This window comes from Cebus imitator, unplaced genomic scaffold (assembly GCF_001604975.1).
Source record: "Cebus imitator isolate Cc_AM_T3 unplaced genomic scaffold, Cebus_imitator-1.0 Scaffold979, whole genome shotgun sequence".
NCBI classification, from domain to species: Eukaryota; Metazoa; Chordata; class Mammalia; order Primates; family Cebidae; genus Cebus; species Cebus imitator.
Window position 1 is genome coordinate 104,821 of NW_016108294.1, and position 16,978 is coordinate 121,798.

Genomic DNA, 16,978 nt, shown 5'->3' on the forward strand with positions numbered 1-16,978 from the left:
AAAAAAAAAAAAAAAAGATGTGGGAAGGAGGTCAAGGCCTGGGTCCACACGCCGAGAAAGGGTCAGGAAGCAGGGCTACAGAGAAGGGAAAGGGGCTGCCAGCTGGGGTTCCCACCTGGGGTTCCCACCTGGGGTTCCCACCTGGGGGCGAGGATTGAGGGGGAATTGAAGGGAACAGGTAAGAGGCCAAAAGTCACATCTGAGGTCAAGACCCAAGGCTAGGGGCAAGGAGTAGGAGGACACACTTGGGGATCAAAGGTCACACCTTGAGGTCAAGCGAGATTCAGGGTTGGGAGTACAGGTCACACTTTGAGGTAGGGGAGGGGTAGAGATCACAGAAGTCACCATTTTGGGGTAAGGGATAAAACACTGAGGGCAGAGGTCACATTAGAAAGTCAGAGTTGTGTGAGGGTTGAAGTCACCTTCCATGATTAGAAGTCATTCTCTGAAGGTGAGCATTGGGTAGGGCAGGGAGGCCAATCCCGTTAGCTCAGAGGCCTCTCCGCAGGCAGGCTCAGGGCTTACTCACCCCCTCAGGGCCCGGCCCGGGCCGCAGCAGGTGAACGGGCTGCTCATTCTCCAGGTTGCGCAGTGTGGGGTCCGCCCCAGCTGCCAACAGGTGCCGCACGATGGCCTCCTGGGCTGGCCCAGGGGGAAGGGCAGCCGCCATGTGAAGGGCTGTGTTCCCATGGGCCTGGAACAGCAAGGGGAGGGCTGATGGGGATCCAGGCTCAGCTCGCCCAGGCCTCTACACTGCACTTCAGTTCCTGCCTTGTCCACATCTCACACTTGTCCCTTCATATCGAAGACCTCCCTTGGCCACGGCCATGGTGCATGCATCCCTATGTCCACGGCCTACACATTCCGGGGCAATCTACATCTGCTTCCTACACATACCCTTGCAGATCCCACACATCGTCCCCTTCACGTCCACAGCCCACAGGACCCATAACACCCCACTGCCCCGCTCTGCCATATCCCACACAGCCTGCTCTTCCCAGCTCCGGCCCCCACCTTCATGTTGACAAAGGTCCGCAGGTCTCCCCGGGGCAACTCCAGCAGCAGCTGAACCAGAGTGGGGTTGGCAGCCTGCACGGCCAAGTGCAGAACTGTCTTGTTGCTCTTGATCTCCTTCGGGGAGGGGAATGGCAGAGGTCAGGCCCAGCCTCACACCCAGACACCCTCCCACAGAATCGAGGAGCTTTTAGAGACCCTGGACCTTGGCAGGGTGCGGTGGCTCGCGCCTGCAATCCCAGCACTTTGGGAGGCTGAAGAAGGAGGATCACTTGAGGCCAGGAGCTCAAGACCAGCCTGGACAACACAGCAAGACCTCATCTCTACAAAAAATAGAAAAATTAGCCAAGCATGGCGGTGCACATGTGTAGTGCCAGCTGCTTGGGAGGCTGAGGCAGGAGGATCATTTGAGCATAGGAGTTCAAGGCTGCAGTGGGCCATGACCATGCCACTGCACTCCAGCATGGGTGACAGAGTAACACGCTGTCTCAAAAAAAACAAAAAAAAAAAGTTGCTGGCCCTCCTCTGCAAGCCCCACCAAGAGTGCCTTATTCAGTTGTATGTGTTGTGCACTGCACAACACTATGTCTCAGGGTGTACCATTCACACCATACACCTCCCAGAACTGTACGTTTCTTATGACAATTTCCCACCAAAGTGTCTGAGAAAGAGACTCCTTTTCTCCGGGTTAGCAACTGCCCTGGCTACCCACACCCATTCAACACATTAAACTGCATCCCGTCCCACAGAGACTGTACTTTATCTACAAGCACAGGAGCTGCCAACATTAATCTGTGGACTAGCTAATATTACAATACTGCACCACAATATCGAGCTGTTCCCATCATATTTGGAGGAAAATAAAAGACATTTTGAAAATGAAACCTTTTTATGTGTCTGTAAGGAGTTTGTAATGATAATGAACATTAAACATTTTATGTGCTCATAACAGGAGAAAATCACCTAGTTTGCTCATCCAAAAAATGATGAAGACTAAACCAAATCTCTAGATTAAGAGTGATTTGAGGCCGGGCGTGGTGGCTCACGCCTGTAATCCCAGCACTTTGGGAGGCCGAGGCAGGTAGATCACGAGGTCAAGAGATCAAGACCATCCTGGCCAACATGGTGAATGAAACTCTGTCTCTATTAAAAATACAAAAATTAGCTGGGCATGGTGGGGCATGCCTGTAGTCCCAGCTGGTCAGGAGACTGAGGCAGGAGAATCCCTTGAGCCTGGAAGGTGGAAGTTGCAGTGAGCCGAGATTGCGCCACTGCAGTCGAGCCTGGCCTGGTGACAGAGTGAGACTCCTTCTCAATTAAGAAAATAAATAAAAGTGATTTGAAACGATATAACATCATAGTATGTGTGCTTATTTGGATCTTGATTTTTTTAATGAAAAAAATATTATTTTATAGCCAAAAACAAATTTGACTACAGCCAGGATATTGGGTATTACAATATAATCTTTAATTTTTTAAAGACAGAGTAATGATATTGAGGTTTAAAAAATTCTCTTTTTTTGGAAGGGTGAGGGGGCTCATGCTTGTAATCCCAGCACTTTGGGAGGCCGAGGTGGGTGGATCACTTGAAGTCAAGAGTTTGAGACCAGCCTGGCCAACATGGTGAAACCCTGTCTCTACGAAAAATACAAAAATTAGCCAGGCGTGGTGGCACGTGCCTGTAATCCCAGCTACTCAGGAGGCTGAGGCACAGGGATCGCCTGAACCTGGGAGGCAGAGGCTGCGGTGAGCCAAAATTGCACCACTGCACTCCAGCCTGGGCAACAGAATGAGATCCTATCTCACTCTGCTGCCCAGGCTGGAGTGTAGTGGTCGGACCACAGCTCACTGCAGCCTTAACCTACAGGGCTCGAGTGATCCTCCCACCTTAGCCATCCAAAGCACTGGAATTACAGGAAAAGAGTTATCTCTTATTTTTATTATTATTACTGTTGTTGAGAGACAGGGTCTCACTCTGTTGCCCCGGCTTGGGTGCAGTGGCAAAATGATGGCTCACTGCAGCCTTGACCTCCCTGGATTCAGGTGATCCTCCCACCTCAGCCTCCTGAGCACCTGGGACCCACAGGCATGTGCCACCATGCCCAGCTAATTTTTGTACTTTTTTTTGTAGAGATGGGGGGGTCTCCCTATGTTGCCCAGGCTGGTCTCGAACTCCTGGGCTTGAGCAATCCGCCCACCTAGGCCTCCCAAAGTGCTTGGATTACAGGCCTGAGCCACTGCACCCAGCCATCTTTTATTATTTTTAAAAAATTTATTTGTTATTATTACTAAAAGTACAAAAGGTATCGGGGTGTGATGGCGTACAACTGTAGTCCCAGCTACTTGGGAGGCTTGGGCAGGAGAATCACTTGAACTCGGGAGGTTGCAGTGAGCTGAGATTGCACCACTGCACTCCAGCCTGCGTGAGAGAGCGAGACTCCATCTCAAAAAAAATTTTTATTTGTGCTTTTTTCAGAGAAATACTCCTTGATGTCTGAGTTCTCCCAGAACCCTACCACGCAGTTAATTCTTCTTCTTCATCATTTCTCGCTCAACTTAAATGTAATTTCCTCCAAACGACCTTCCTTGTGAGCGCCACACGCAATATAAAGCCAATCTTTTTATTGTCTAAGAGCTCCTATTCTTCCTAGGCAGCTCGCATCCCGGTTTGTAATTATGTTCAGTTCTTTGTTTACTTATCTTCTCCTCCCTTTTCCATTAAATTGTAAAGTCTAAAAGTACAGGAGCATGGTCTTTTCTTATTAAAACATTATAGGTAGCCGGGCAGAGCTGCTCACGCCTATAATCCCAGCACTTGGGAGGCCAAGGCAGGGGGATCACTTGGGTCCAGGAGTTTGAGGCCAGCCTGGGCAACACAGCGAGATCCCCTCTCTACAAAAAGTAGAAAACAAGGCCCAGTGCAGTGGCTCACGCCTGTAATCCCAGCACATTGGGAGGCCGGGGCGGGCGGATCACCTGAGGTCAAGAGCTCGAGACCAGCCTGGCCAACATGGTGAAACCCCATCTCCATGAAAAATACAAAAATTAGCTGGGTGTGGTGGTGCATGCCTGTAGTCCCAGCTACTCAGGAGGCTGAGGCAGGAGAATCGATTGAACCTGGGAGGTAGAGGTTGAAATGAGCCAAGATTGCGCCACTGTACTCCAGCCTGAGTGACAGAGTGAGATTCCGTCTGAATAAATAAATAAATGAATAAAGAAACGTTTTTTGTGGATGTTTAATTCTCTCAGCCAGCTTATGAAGGAGCTACTGTCACAGGAAAGGAACAGAACATAATTAAAAACTGGGTTCTAAAGTCAGACTGCCTAGGTTCTAATCCCCTCTCTGACACAAACTATAAGATTTTTTAGGCTGGTTGTAGTGGCTCACACCTGAAATCCCAGCATTTCCCGAGGCAGAGGTGGGAAGATCGCTTGAGCTCAGGAGTTTGAGACCAGCCTGGCCAACATAGTTAGACCCCACCTCTACAAAAAATTAGCCAGGCATGGGGGTGCATGCCTGTGATCACAGCTACTTTGGAGGCTGAGGTGGGAGGATCGCTTAAGCTCACAAGTTCAGGACTGCAGTAAGCTGTGATCATGCCACTGCATTCTAGCCTAAGTAACAGAGCAAGACCCTGTCTCAAAAAGATTTTTGTGGCCGGGTGTGGTGGCTCACACCTGTAATCCCAGCACTTTGGGAGGCCGAGGCAGGCAGATAACCTGAGGCCGGGAGTTCGAGACCAGCCTGGCCAACATGGTGATACCCCATCTCTACTAAAAATACAAAATTAGCAGGGCATGATGGCACAGGAGAATCGCTTGAACCTGGGAGAAAGAGGTTGCAGTGAGCCAAGATTGCACCATTGCACTCCAGCCTGGGCAACAAGAGGGAAACTCTGTCTCAAAAAAAAAAAAAAAAAGATTTTTTATTTCCCATGCCTCAGTTTCCTTATCAGTAAAATAGAGAAAATAGAGTACACATGTCAAGCAAGGGGTGTTTGTGAGGTTTCAGTAAGCTGATGGATGAAACTCAGTGCTTGATGAATGAATAGTAAGTGCTTGATAACACACCCTAAGGTCAGTAATATCATTCCCAGTTAACAACTAGGGGTGGGGCGTGGCGGCTCACGCCTGTAATCCCAACACTCTGGGAGACCAAGCAGGGAGGATCATTTGAGGTAACGAGTTTGAGACCAGCCTGGCCAACACGATGAAACTCCATCTCTACTAAAAATAAAAATTAAAAAAAATTAGCCAGGCGTGGTGGCACACGCCTATAGTCCCAGCTAGTCAAGAGGCTAAGGCAGGAGAATCGCTTGAACCTGGAAGGCAGAGGCTGCCATGAGCCGAGATTGCACCACTTCACTCTAGCCTGGGTGACCGAGTGAGACCCTATCTAAAAAAAAAAAACCCAATAAACAAAGAAAAAAAACCTCCTAAGGCACAGAGAAGTGAAGTAACTTGCCCAAGGAAGAGGCAAAGTCAGCATCCGTCTGGAGCTCCCAGACATCCAGGTGGCCCCATCCCATACAATCTCCCAGGGACCGACCGCTCACTCCCAGCTCACCTGACTGGTGTGATTAGCACCCATTTGCAGCAACATGTGGACACAATTCAGCCTGTCTCGGGCCTGCATGCTTAGCACCCGGGGACAGAGGTCGGAAGGGCGCATGGCAACGTTAAGGGCCAGGATGGCCGTGTGGAGCGGGGTGAGGCCTGCAGAATGGAGAGAGTGAGGGACCTGCATCTGCTGCATCCACCCCGCCCAGCCACACCAGCCCTGTCCACACCCAACTTACCCTCAAAGTCTCTGGCTTCCAGGTCAACCTGGACCCCGGAGTTAAGCACAGCCTGGGAGGAAGAGAAGTTGGAGTGCTGGGTAAGGGTCTCCTTCGGCCCCCTGGCTCTGGAAGCCAAAATCTGGGTAACCAGTCTACCCTCAGATGACCCCCTCCACCTGCCAGCTGGGCATACCAACAGAACTCCTGGTAGCCCGTAGGTAGCAGCCAAGTGCAAGACTGAACGTCCCTGATGGTCGGTGGCATTGGGCTCTGCTCCCAGGTTCAGCAGGTCTTCCACAATCAGGGGCTGGTTGGCAGCAGCTGCCACCAGGAGAGGGGTCTGCAGGTCACAGGAGAGGTCAGGCTGGGCCCCTGGTTCCCTCCCGTTGGAAAACCAGGCTCCCAGCCCCATCTCCCCTCAGACCCAGGAGCTCAGCCCCCATTCCTCTCTTCTCTGGGATCCAGGAGTCCAGGCCCCTGGCTCCCTCCTCCCCTGAACCCAGGATCATTCAGGCCCCAGGTCTCACCTTGCCTTTATGCTCACGAATGTCAAGACGTCGGTACACCTGGAGCACCTCAGCCGCAGCGTACGCCGCCCAGCGCAGGCCCCGAGCTGCCAACAGGTGCAGGAGCCTGAGGACAGGTGGGGGACAGTCATAAGAACAGCCCCCACCAAGCCAAGTGTCTGCAGACAAACCCGCCCCCATACTCACGTGTCCCCCTCCTCATCCTGGGCCAGCAGCTGCTGTGGCCCCAAAGCCAGCATGTGAGCCCGGGCCGCCTCCAGGGATGGTCCAGGGACCACAGCGGGGAACTGAGGGGGTCCTGAAGGGGGTGCAGAAACTCTCCAGGGCCCTGCCTGTGGCAGGGAAGATCCTGCATAGAGCCGGCTGTCCTGAGGGTCCTGAGGGGTACAGGTGGTGGGGAGAGCCCATCAGCTGAGAACTCCCCCAACCCAATCCACCACACTGTCACATCTGCATGCAGAGCCCCTGCGTATCCCATCTGTGCCAAGTGACCTCGGACTTTTAGTCCTCAGTTTTGCCCACCTGGAAAAGGAGATTTTTTTTTTTTCCCAAGACAGAGGCTCACTCCGCCACCCAGGCTGGAGTACAGTGGTGTGATCTCAGCTCACTGCAACCTCTACCTCCCGAGTTCAAGCAATTCTCCTGCCTCAGCCTCCGGAGTAGCTGGGATTACAGGCGAGTGCCACCACACCCAGCTAATTTTTGTATTTTTAGTTTCACCATGTTGGCCAGGCTGGTCTCAAACTCCTGACGTCAAGTGACCCACTTGCCTCGGCCTCCCCAGGCACTGGGATTATAGGCATGCGCCACCACGCCCGGCCTGGAACAGGCGACCGTAACCGAGCTCCGGACACCTCAGAATACTGCAGGAGCGCAACTGCGAATTTTTAGGGGCCCTTCAGCATCCTGTACCCACTCTGTATCTCACCTCCATGCCCTGGGGAAATGGGCACGGCGGCCCTGGGTCCGAGGGTGGGTAGAAGTCAGGAGGCAGGAAACTTTCGGCAGCAGGAGCAGGGCAAGAGTAGGGACTGTCTGCGTAGGCAGCATGCGTGTTGGGGTCCCAGTCTGGAAAGCCCATGGGGGGACCCAGGCTGCTAACTCCAGAACTCACAGTCTCCGGGTGTGCTGGGAAGGGAGGGTGGCCTGCGTGTAAGAGGAGGGGCAGGGGCAGGTCTGGTTACTAGAGTTGGGGACGTCACAGCCAGGTCTAGAGGGCCTGGTGTTTCCCAAGGTATTTCTGGGCCACCAAGAGCCCAGGACCTGGCCTGCTAGCACACTCAAAAGGCTGGAGACTGGGCCCTGGGGTTCTGTAGGACCGACAGAACCTAGGAAATCAGACTGTTACGAGTTCCAGCAAGAATGAGGGCCTACCAGCCTGGGTGACATAGCCAGACCCTGTTTCTACAAAAATTTAAAAAATTAGCAGAGAAGGTGGCATCACCTGTGGTCCCAGCTACCTGGGAAGCTGAGGCGGGAGGATCACTCAAACCCAGGAGGTGGAGGCTACAGTGAGCCAGACAGCACCACCCCACTCCAGTGCCAGGGCAACAGGGTGAGATCCCGTCTCAAACAAAAAGGGAAGAATGAGGGCCTGACTCCTAGGTGTCCCAAAGTTCTGAGAGCTGGGATGTCTGAGTCCCTTAGGGAAGGCGGATGGGGAGGCCTAGGAGCTGAGGGAACTTACCAGTCACGGCCTCATTCACAGATGGGGTCAGGGGCTGCGCTGGGGGAGGGAGAAATTGTCCCTGTAGAGACAAAAGCAAAAAGGAACCCTGGTGACTTTATCTGGCAGGTTCCTCCGGGTCTGACCCGGACCTATAGGGCATTTAGGTCAGGGCCACCCCATCATCAGCAGGCAAGCCGCTGAGTCCCTGCGGAACGGCATGGGGGAACCTCCTGAGAGCAGTCGCTCCCTGGCCTCACCTGCACCCCGCCAGCGTCGGGCTGCTGCTGCTGGCGGCGCCTCTGCTCTTCCAGAAGCTTCTTCACAGTCTGCGTTGGACAATGGCTGCGCTCACCCCTACTCACTGTGCGGGAGAGGAGGAGCGGAAGTCATCAGGGTCCTTAAGTCAACTAAATGCGGCGGGTGTGGCGGGGGGGGGAGTGGGTTTGGGCGCCCTCCTCGCCCTCCCGCGCGGAAAAACTGGCAGTAGATGCCGCCTGACTCCTGCAAAGCCATTAGAAGATGGGGGTGGGGCGTCCGCCTCCGCCGTTTCCTTCCTTCTGCTTCGCACTTTCCCTCTGACCCAACTTTCCACCAGCGTCGCGGAAAGTGGGGAAAGGGGAGGAGGGAACCCCTCGGCAGCAGCCACCCGACTTCCGTAAAAAAATTCCACCCCCAGATATCCCAGTTTTGAAGCCAGCGGGTTGGTGGGGTGCGGGTGCCAGGCGTCACTACCTAGAGGCACATTCAGGTTCCCAACATTTTTCTGCCCTAGAATCTATACCTCTAGAAATCAGGAGTCCCCAGCACCCCTCTCCGAGGAATGTCGAGAAGACAAAGGCCCCACAAGGGGCCTGGCTCAGTGGCTCTTGCCTGTAATCCCAGCACTTTGGGAGGCCGAGGCGGACGCATCTCCTGAGGTCAGGAGTTCGACACCAGCCTGGCCAACATGTTGAAATCCCGTCTCTACTAAAACTATAAAAATTAGCCAGGCGTGCTGGCGGGAGCTTGTAATCCCAGTTACTCAGGAGGCTGAGGCAGGAGAATCACTTGAATCCAGAAGGCGGAGGTTGAGGTTGCAGCGAGCAAGATCGCGCCACTGCACTCCAGCCGGGACGACTAGACTCTATTCAAAAAACAAAGTCCCACCCATACAGTCTCTTCTTCAGGCCCCAGGAGTCTGGACCCTCAGTCCCCTCCTCTCTAGGATTTGGGAGCCCTGGGTCCCAAACTCCTTCCTACGACCCAGAAAGGCAAAACCCTCAACCTTCCGCGCCTGGGTTCCGGCGGAGGAAGAGTTAAGCGGGGATTGCGGTGGGGCGGGAGGGGGCGGCTCGGAAACAGCCCGGACGCGGCGCGCTGACGCCAAGGCGCTCGCGCAAGGGAATCTTCCATTCTCCCCTTCCCCCCTCTTTCACCCCAGGTGTCCTGCTCCGAGGCGGGGCGCGCGGCCGAGCGTGGCGCTAGTGGAATCCCCGCGAAAGGGGAATTCCTGCTCAGCCCCGCACGAGTGGCGATCCGAAAATCCAAGGGCTGGGCAGAGGCAGGTTCGCCGTCAGCATAGACCCTAAGGCCAGGCTCCGGACCCTTCCCCACAGAGACCCTCACCGATTTTAAGCAACGACGCCCCCCGGCACTCAGTCCGGGAGCCCCTCCTTCTAGGGCGATTCTCGGCTGCCAGCAACCCCCAGCACCTCCAAGGACCCAGGCAGGGGTCCAGCCTCCCAGCCCTTTCACCCTCGGGGACCCGCGATCCTGGATCCCCAGTCCCCTGCGCCCCCAGGACCCAGAAGTCCGGGATCGCAGCCGCCCCTCCGTCACAATCCAGGAGGCCGGGACCCCTCCTCCTCCAAACACCCCTCACTCTCGTGACCCAGGACTGACGCTCCAGCTCCGTCCCTCAGGAGCTCAGGAGTCTTTCGATCCTCAGCCCCTCACTTTCTTAGGAGGCTGAGCGCGCCTTACCCGCACCCATTACCTCGGGGATTCCGTGGCGTGGATTGCGGGCCCCCAGGGCCGCGGCCTCGGCGCTGCGCCAGCCTCGCTGTTTCCCCCGCGGAGCCGCCGCCGGGTCCCCGATCTTGGGTCAACTACCCGCGAGTTTTTAAACTAGGGGTTCTGGCACCACCCAGTCCTGGGCAGGGCCCGCCCACAGACCTGGGAGTCCCCGAGTCGCGCTTGGGCAAACGCAGCCCTTGAGTGGGCGGGGCGGACTTGGGAGGCGGACTCCAGAGTCCGCGGAGAAGGAGGGAGCTGGGGTCCAGATCTTTGGTCTGAAGCAGCCAAGGGTACTGGGCTCCAAGAGGAGGGGGACGCTGGGGCGCAGGGGGGTGGGGACTGGAATTTCTTTTGTTTTGTTTTTGAGGAGTCTCTGTCGCCAGGCTGGAGCGCAATGGCGCCATCTGGGCTCATTGCAACCTCCGCCTCCTCGGTTCAAGCGATTCTCCTGCCTCACCCTCCCCAGTTACCTGGGCCCACCACCACGCCGGCTAATTTTTGTATTTTTAGTAGAGATGGGGTTTCACCATGTTGGCCAGGCTGGTCTCCAACTCCTGAACTCAGGTGACCTGCCGGCCTTGGCCTCCCAAAATGCTGGAATTACAGGATTGAGGTATAGCACCTGGCTGGGGCCTGGATTTCTGAGTCTCTGTCCAAGGGGTTGCTGAATGCTTTGTTTCCTGGGCCCTGTCCACGGAGGTAGAAGTAGGAGTGGGGATGGAGGTAGGGGTAGGAGTAGGGAGACTATTACTGAGTCCGGAGGGAGGGGGGTACTAGGCGTTAGACTCCCAGAGGGAGGGCCTGTGGGTAAGGGTAGAGGGTGTGGCTCAACTTCTCCCTCTCCCCTACATGAGCCTTTTCAGAGGTCTGGTTTCATTTACTCATCCATCATTTAAAATAATTGATTGCAGCAGAGAAGGCATTTGGCTGCGTGTTGGGAACTAAGCAGGCAGGAATTCCCAGCCCTGGAGCTGACATTCCAGTGGAAGCCACCCTCAGTTTCACTTGGTGACCTTTCACAGCGCTGACCACGTGGGCCCTATTCCTCCCCTGCTTGCCTTGCTTGCCTTTCTTTCTTTCTTTCTCTCTCTCTCTCTCTTTCTCTCTTTCTCTTTCTTGACAAGGTCTCACTCTGTGGCCCAGGCTGGAGTGCAGTGGCAACATCTCAGGTCTTTTCAACCTCCACCTGCCTCAGTCCTGAGTAGCTGGGATTACAGGCGCCCGACACCACGCTCGGGTAACTTTTGTATTTTTGTACAGATGGGTTTTCACTACATCATGTTGGCTTGAACTCCTGACTTCAGGTGATCCTCCCGCCTTGGCCTCCCAAAGTGCTGGGATTACAGGCGTGAGCCACCTCGGCAGCCTCTCCCCTGCTTTCAAGATGCCATGTTCTCCGGGGTCTCCTCCCTTACTCCCTCCTCCTTCTCCATTTCCCTGGCAAGGTTCCTCCCCTTCCCCCATTCAGTGTGTGTTGGGATGGGGGCGGGATCCTGTCTGCACTCACTTCCTTGGTGATCTCACCCAGTCTTTCAGCTTTAAATACCATCCATAAGCCATCAACCCCCAAATTTACATTTCCAGACCATCCTTATCCCTTGAACTACTAAATGCAGTGAGGTCATTCAGCATCTCCACAGGGAGATTATCAGGCATTTCCAACTCCCTGTGCCCAAACCTCGGCACTTTCCCCGCAAACCCACTTCCCCTCCTTTCCTCTCTGCCGATGGACGCTTCATCTTCTCAGCGTTTCGGGCCAGAAGGCTTGGCTGTCCTGGATCCCTCTCAAACACTCACATCCACTTCATCAGTAAACGTTGTTGGCCCTACCTTCAAAATATTTCGAGATCTCCCTAGCCAGCACACCCTGGGCCACCTGTCATTCCCACTTGGAGCAGCACAGCAGCCTCCCTGGTCTCTCTGACCCTCCCTCTGAGTTAGTTCACCAAAGGCAACAACAGAGACACCCCCTCAACACGCACAGGAAGTAGATGGTCTTGACACCAGCAGGGTGACATCCGCTATTGCTACTTCTCTGCTCCCTAACGGTTCCTCGGGACTTCTCTGGACCACAGTCCTCTGCCAGACCCCTGCCAGACACCAGCCCATCATGGTCCTTCTGGGTCACATCCTTCTCCTGCTTTTGCTCCCAGGTAGAGCCAGTGGTTACAGGGGATAGTAGGCAGAGCATTTGTGAGAGGGGTGCTTGGGTGACGTCTACAGGGACGGGTGCTGAAAGTGGGGTTCTTCTCCCTGTGCCCCTTCCCTTCTGGGAGATCCATTTGGCTTCAGGGCCTAGGTCCTTGGGGGCGGGAGGAGGTGAGGCAGGGAGTTTTTTTTGTTTGCTTGTTTTATTTATTTATTTATTTTTATTGTTTTGGAGACAGAGTCTCGCTGTGTCACCCAGGCTGGGGTGCAATGGCGTGATCTCAGCTCACTGCAACCTCCGCCTCCCAGGTTCAAGCTATTCTCCTGCCTCAGCCTCCTAGGTAGCTGAGATTATAGGTGTGTGCCACCACAACCAGCTAATTTTTGTATTTTTAGTAGAGCCAGGGTTTCACCTTGTTGGCCAGGCTGGTCTTGAACTCCTGACTTTGTGATCCACCTGCCTCAGCCTCCCAAAGTGTTGGGATTACAGGTGTGAGCCACAGCGCCCGGCCTGTTTTTGTTTTTTTGAGGTGGAGTCTTGCTCTGTTGCCCAGATCATGCAGTGGCACGATCTCGGCTCACTGCAGCCTCTGCCACCCGGGTTCAAGCAATTCTCCTGCCTCAGCCTCCCAAGTAGCTGGGACTACAGGCGTGCACCACCACACCCAGCTAATTTTTGTATTTTTAGTACAGATGGGGTTTCATCGTGTTGGCCAGGATGGTCTCAATCTCTTGACCTCATGATCTGCCCAGCTTGGCCTCCCAAAGTGCTGGGATTACAGGCGTGAGCCACCGCACCCGGCCAAGGCAGGGAGTTCTAGAGGAGCTGCCTGTGAGTGCCCCCTTCTCATGGGCGGGTCTCTGCTGCCACTTTCAATTTCTTGTCACTCTCTGTGTCTCTGGGAGTTCCCTTCCCATGTGACCCTGTTCCATCTCTCCAGCGTGGAGGTCACTTCTCAGGACAGTACCTTTCCTTTCCTACATCTTATTTTTTGGTTTGTTTTGAGATGGGGTCTCATTCTGCTGTCCAGGCTGGAATGCAGTGGCGCAATCACGGCTCAGGTGATCCTCCCACCTCAGCCTCCAGAGTAGCTGGGATTACAAGCGCAAACCACCACGTCCAGTTAATTTTTGTATTGCAGAGACAGGGTCTCACTATGTTGCCCAGGCTGGTCTCAAACTCCTGGGCTCAAGCGATCTTCCTGCCTCAGCCTCCCAAAGTGCTGGGATGACAAGTGTGAGCCACTGTGCCCAGCTGTTTCATGGACCTTCTCTCCACCCTCATCCCCCTTCTCTCTTTCCACAGTGGCTGCAGCTCAAACGACCCCAGGTGAGAGATCCCTCCCTGCCTTTTATCCCGGCACTTCAGGTATCTCGTCCATCCCAGAAACCAGAGGCTCTCAGAACACCCCAGTGGCTCTCAGGTCACTATCTCACCTCCCGTCCCCAAATCAGAGGATCTGTGTCCCTCTCCGAGTCCCAGAATCAGTGACCGCCAGCCTCTTTTTAGGAGTACCCCATGTGCCCACTGCACAGCTCCAAGGGTCCTGGGGCACCCCAGGCTCTCTGCATCTGTCTCCCCTTTCATTCCCCAATGGCAACCCCAGAGAACGTGGGACCCGCCCCTCAGGGGGACTTCCTCTCCTCCCTGTGGCCAAAACACAGCCCCAGAACACAGAACCTGAGCTGTCTCCCTGTCCCGGCCCCCACTCTCCAGGCTCCTGTTCCGGATGTGGGCCCCTCTCTCTGCCGCTCCTGGCAGGGCTCGTGGCGGCTGACGCGGTGGTATCACTGCTCATCGTTGGGGCGGTGTTCCTGTGCGCCCGCCCACGCCGCAGCCCCGCCCAAGGTGAGGGCAGGAGTGGGAGGGGCCTGGAGGGTGTGTGGTGTCCCTAGGGAGGGGGTCCCAGGGAGGGGACCCTTGGGGAAGCCCTGGAGGAGGTGCTGGGGAAACCCTGGGCGAGGTGCCTGGGGGAACCCCTGAGGAAACCCCTGAAGCAGGGGGTCCCTAAGGAAGTGAATATGTGGGTGGTCAGGCTTCATGCTTTCTCTCCCCTATCCCCAGAAGATGGCAAAGTCTACATCAACATGCCGGGCAGGGGCTGACCCTCCTGCAACTCAGACCTCTGCCTTCTGACCCTCTCATCCTGGATGGTGTGTGGTGGCACAGGAACCTCCCGCCCCAGCTTTTGGGTTAAAATAAAGCAATTGAAATACCTGCCGTTGTATTGTTCCTCAAAGAAGCCTCCTCCCATGAACTGTTTCTGGATCCAAGACCCCCTCAGGATCCCACATGTCCCCATCCCATCAGCCCTGGGATCTGGCATCATGTTTTTGCACTTCATGTTTATTTGGGGACAGCACTGGGGAGAGGTCTGGTCTCTTGGGGACAGCACCCTGTGGGTCTTTATGGTGGTAGGAGTTGGAATGAGTTGCTGGGTAGGCTTCAGGAATGGCTGGATCCAGATATCAGGTTGCTGACTGTCATGATTCGGGCTCATTTGTAATACGGCCTCTGTGTGTTGAGGTCGCTGTAGACATCCGATCTCTGACCCTGGAGCTCCTAAAGGGATGGGGGCCATCAGTGGAAAGGATCCACCAAATAAAATCCAGCCTTCTGCCAGTGCCCTACAAGGCCCCTGGCAGCTTCTTCAGCATTAGAGCCACGGAAGAGATCTGGATTTTATTCAAGTGCATTCAATGGCTCCCCTTCTCCTCTGGCTCACCACTGCGCCCCAACCTCAGGGCCAGTGGATGTGCTGATCCCTCTGCCTGAAACTCTGTTCCCCTAGATCTCCTCTGCCTTCAAGTCTCAGCTCACGTCACTGCCTCAGGGAGGCATTTCTCAATTTCCCCTCTGTAGTTTCTTCCCCCCATACTCCAGCCAGTCACAAAATCCTGTTTATTTCCTTTACCCTGCTTCCCCAAATTATTGTGGTTGTTCATTTGCTTCAAGTTTGTCTTAACTAGGATAGAAACTCTGTCACTGGGTCCCAGCATCTAGCACTTACAGGTGCTGGACGTAGCCACAGAAAGAATGAATACATTCAGGTAACACTCTGTCCTAAAATTTCAGTTACTGCCACCAGTGACCGGAAAGGCCCCTCAGTCTTCTGGATATCACAGAGCCAACCCTGAGATTCCTAGACTTCACAAAGAAACTTTATCCACAAGTGAGACAAATGGGCAAAGTTGGTTGCAGACAATACGTTGGACTTCACACAGCAGGGTTCACACTTGGGGTGTGGGGAGGATCTATGCGGCCCCCAGGGTCAGGCCTCTGACAGAAACCCTAAAATCATATATAATGACTAGTCTGGGCGTGCATTTTTCAGGGGAGGGGTCTTGGAGGATCTCATGACCCCCCAAAGGGCTAAGAAGAAACACTGACAGGGAGGGGGACAGATGGGTAGATTCTCTTGTCTATACCATAATTTTTAAAAAGAGCTTCAGCCAGGCACGGTGGCTCATGCCTGTAATCCCAGCACTTTGGGAGACCGAAGTAATGTATCTCTTGAGCCCAGGAGTTCAGGATGAACCTGGGCAACATAGCAAGAACCTAGCTCTACTTTTTATTTTTTTTTTTTTTTTTTTTTTTTTTTTTGTTTTTTGTTTTTTTTTTTTTTTATTTTTTTGGTAATTTTTTTTTTTTTTTTTTTGAGATGGAGTCTCGCTCTGTCACCAGGCTGGAATGCAATGGCATGATCTCGGCTCACTGCAACCTCCACTTTCCAGGTTCGAACGATTGTCCTACCTCAGCCTCCCAAGTAGCTGGGATTACAGGCTCACACCACCAGGTTCAGCTAATTTTTGTATTTTTAGTAGAGACAAAGTTTCACCATGTTGGCCAGGATGGTCTCGATCTCCTGACATCACAATCTGCCCACCTTGGCCTCCCAAAGTGCTGGGACTACAGGCCTGAGACACCATGCCTGGCCTCTACTTTAAAAAAAAATTTAGGCCCAATGTGGTGGCTCACGCCTGTAATCCCAGCACTTTGGGAAGACAAGGCAGGCGGATCACGAGGTCAGGAATTTGAGACCAGCCTGGCCAACATAGTGAAAACCTGTCTCTACTAAAAATACAAAAATAAGCCAGGTGTGGCGGCATGTGCCTGTAATCCCAGCTACTCGGGAAGCTGCGGCCAGAGAGGCTGAGACTGAGGCTTGAACCGGGGAGGCAGAGGTTGCAGTGAGTTGACAACATGCCATTGCACTCCAACCTGGGTGACAGAGTGAGACTTCATCTCAGAAAAAAAAAAAAAATTAAAAGAAAAGAAAGAAGAGCTTCAAGAATACTCAACCATCCTGGCTGCTTCTGCCTGTAATCCCAGGATTTTTGGAGGCTGAGGCAGGAGGATCACTTGAGACCAGGAGTTGGAGACCAGCCTGGGCAACATAGTGAGACCCCTGTCTTATTTCTTCAAATAAAAAATTTTTTTGCCAGGCGTGGTGGCTCACGCCTGTAATCCCAGCACTTTTTGGGGCCGAGGCAGGTGGATCATGAGGCCAAGAGATCGAGACCATCCTGGCCAAGACAGTGAAACCCCGTCTCTATTAAAAATACAAAAAAGTTAGCCGGGCATGGTGGCACACGCCTGTGGTCCCAGCTACTCGGGAGGCTGAGGCGGAAGAATCGTTTGAACCCAGGAGGCAGAGGTTGCAGTGAGCCAAGATTGTGCCACTGCACTCCAGACTGGTAACAGAGCAAGACTCCATCTCAAAAAAAAAAAATTTTTTTTTAATTAATCTTTTTTTTTTTTTGAGACAAAGTCTTGCTCTGTCACCCAGGCTGGAGTGCAGTGGCGCAATCTTGGCTCACTGCAACCTCCGCCTCCCCAGTTC

At 53.9% G+C, this 16,978-nt stretch overlaps 2 protein-coding genes across 8 annotated transcripts in view; one reads left to right on the top strand and one right to left on the bottom strand.

Moving 5' to 3' along the window:
• The window catches only part of NFKBID (NFKB inhibitor delta), a 12,203-nt gene extending 2,033 nt beyond the window's left edge, over nt 1–10,170 (bottom strand). Inside the window, exons 1-11 of one of the 3 annotated variants that reach the window (XM_017521199.2) lie at nt 9,967–10,170; nt 8,249–8,352; nt 8,010–8,070; nt 7,251–7,468; nt 6,509–6,699; nt 6,323–6,428; nt 5,989–6,135; nt 5,814–5,865; nt 5,582–5,730; nt 1,015–1,131; nt 530–694 (exon numbers count right to left, since the gene is read on the bottom strand). In XM_017521199.2, the coding sequence (XP_017376688.1) occupies nt 530–694; nt 1,015–1,131; nt 5,582–5,730; nt 5,814–5,865; nt 5,989–6,135; nt 6,323–6,428; nt 6,509–6,699; nt 7,251–7,403 (1,080 nt within the window). In that variant the 5' untranslated portion in view covers nt 7,404–7,468; nt 8,010–8,070; nt 8,249–8,352; nt 9,967–10,170. Of the gene's footprint in view, nt 1–529; nt 695–1,014; nt 1,132–5,581; nt 5,731–5,813; nt 5,866–5,988; nt 6,136–6,322; nt 6,429–6,508; nt 6,700–7,250; nt 7,469–8,009; nt 8,071–8,248; nt 8,946–9,966 lie in introns of those variants that run through there. The other 2 variants (XM_037735821.1, XM_037735820.1) reach the window with 2 other exon arrangements.
• Nucleotides 10,171–10,515: 345 nt separating this feature from the next.
• HCST (hematopoietic cell signal transducer) lies at nt 10,516–14,352 on the top strand. 5 transcript variants are annotated; one of them, XM_037735822.1, is made up of 4 exons: nt 10,516–10,685; nt 13,441–13,503; nt 13,852–13,983; nt 14,200–14,352. In XM_037735822.1, exons 1-4 carry the CDS (start codon nt 10,655–10,657, stop codon nt 14,238–14,240), a joined length of 267 nt encoding a protein of 88 aa, XP_037591750.1. In that variant the 5' UTR covers nt 10,516–10,654; the 3' UTR covers nt 14,241–14,352. The 5 variants fall into 5 exon arrangements, with proteins under 5 accessions (XP_037591750.1, XP_037591751.1, XP_017376692.1 ...); XM_037735823.1 differs by having other exon boundaries at nt 10,519–10,685; nt 13,441–13,464; XM_017521203.2 differs by lacking the exon at nt 10,516–10,685 and adding an exon at nt 11,336–12,139 and having other exon boundaries at nt 14,203–14,352.
• Nucleotides 14,353–16,978: the final 2,626 nt, after the last annotated feature.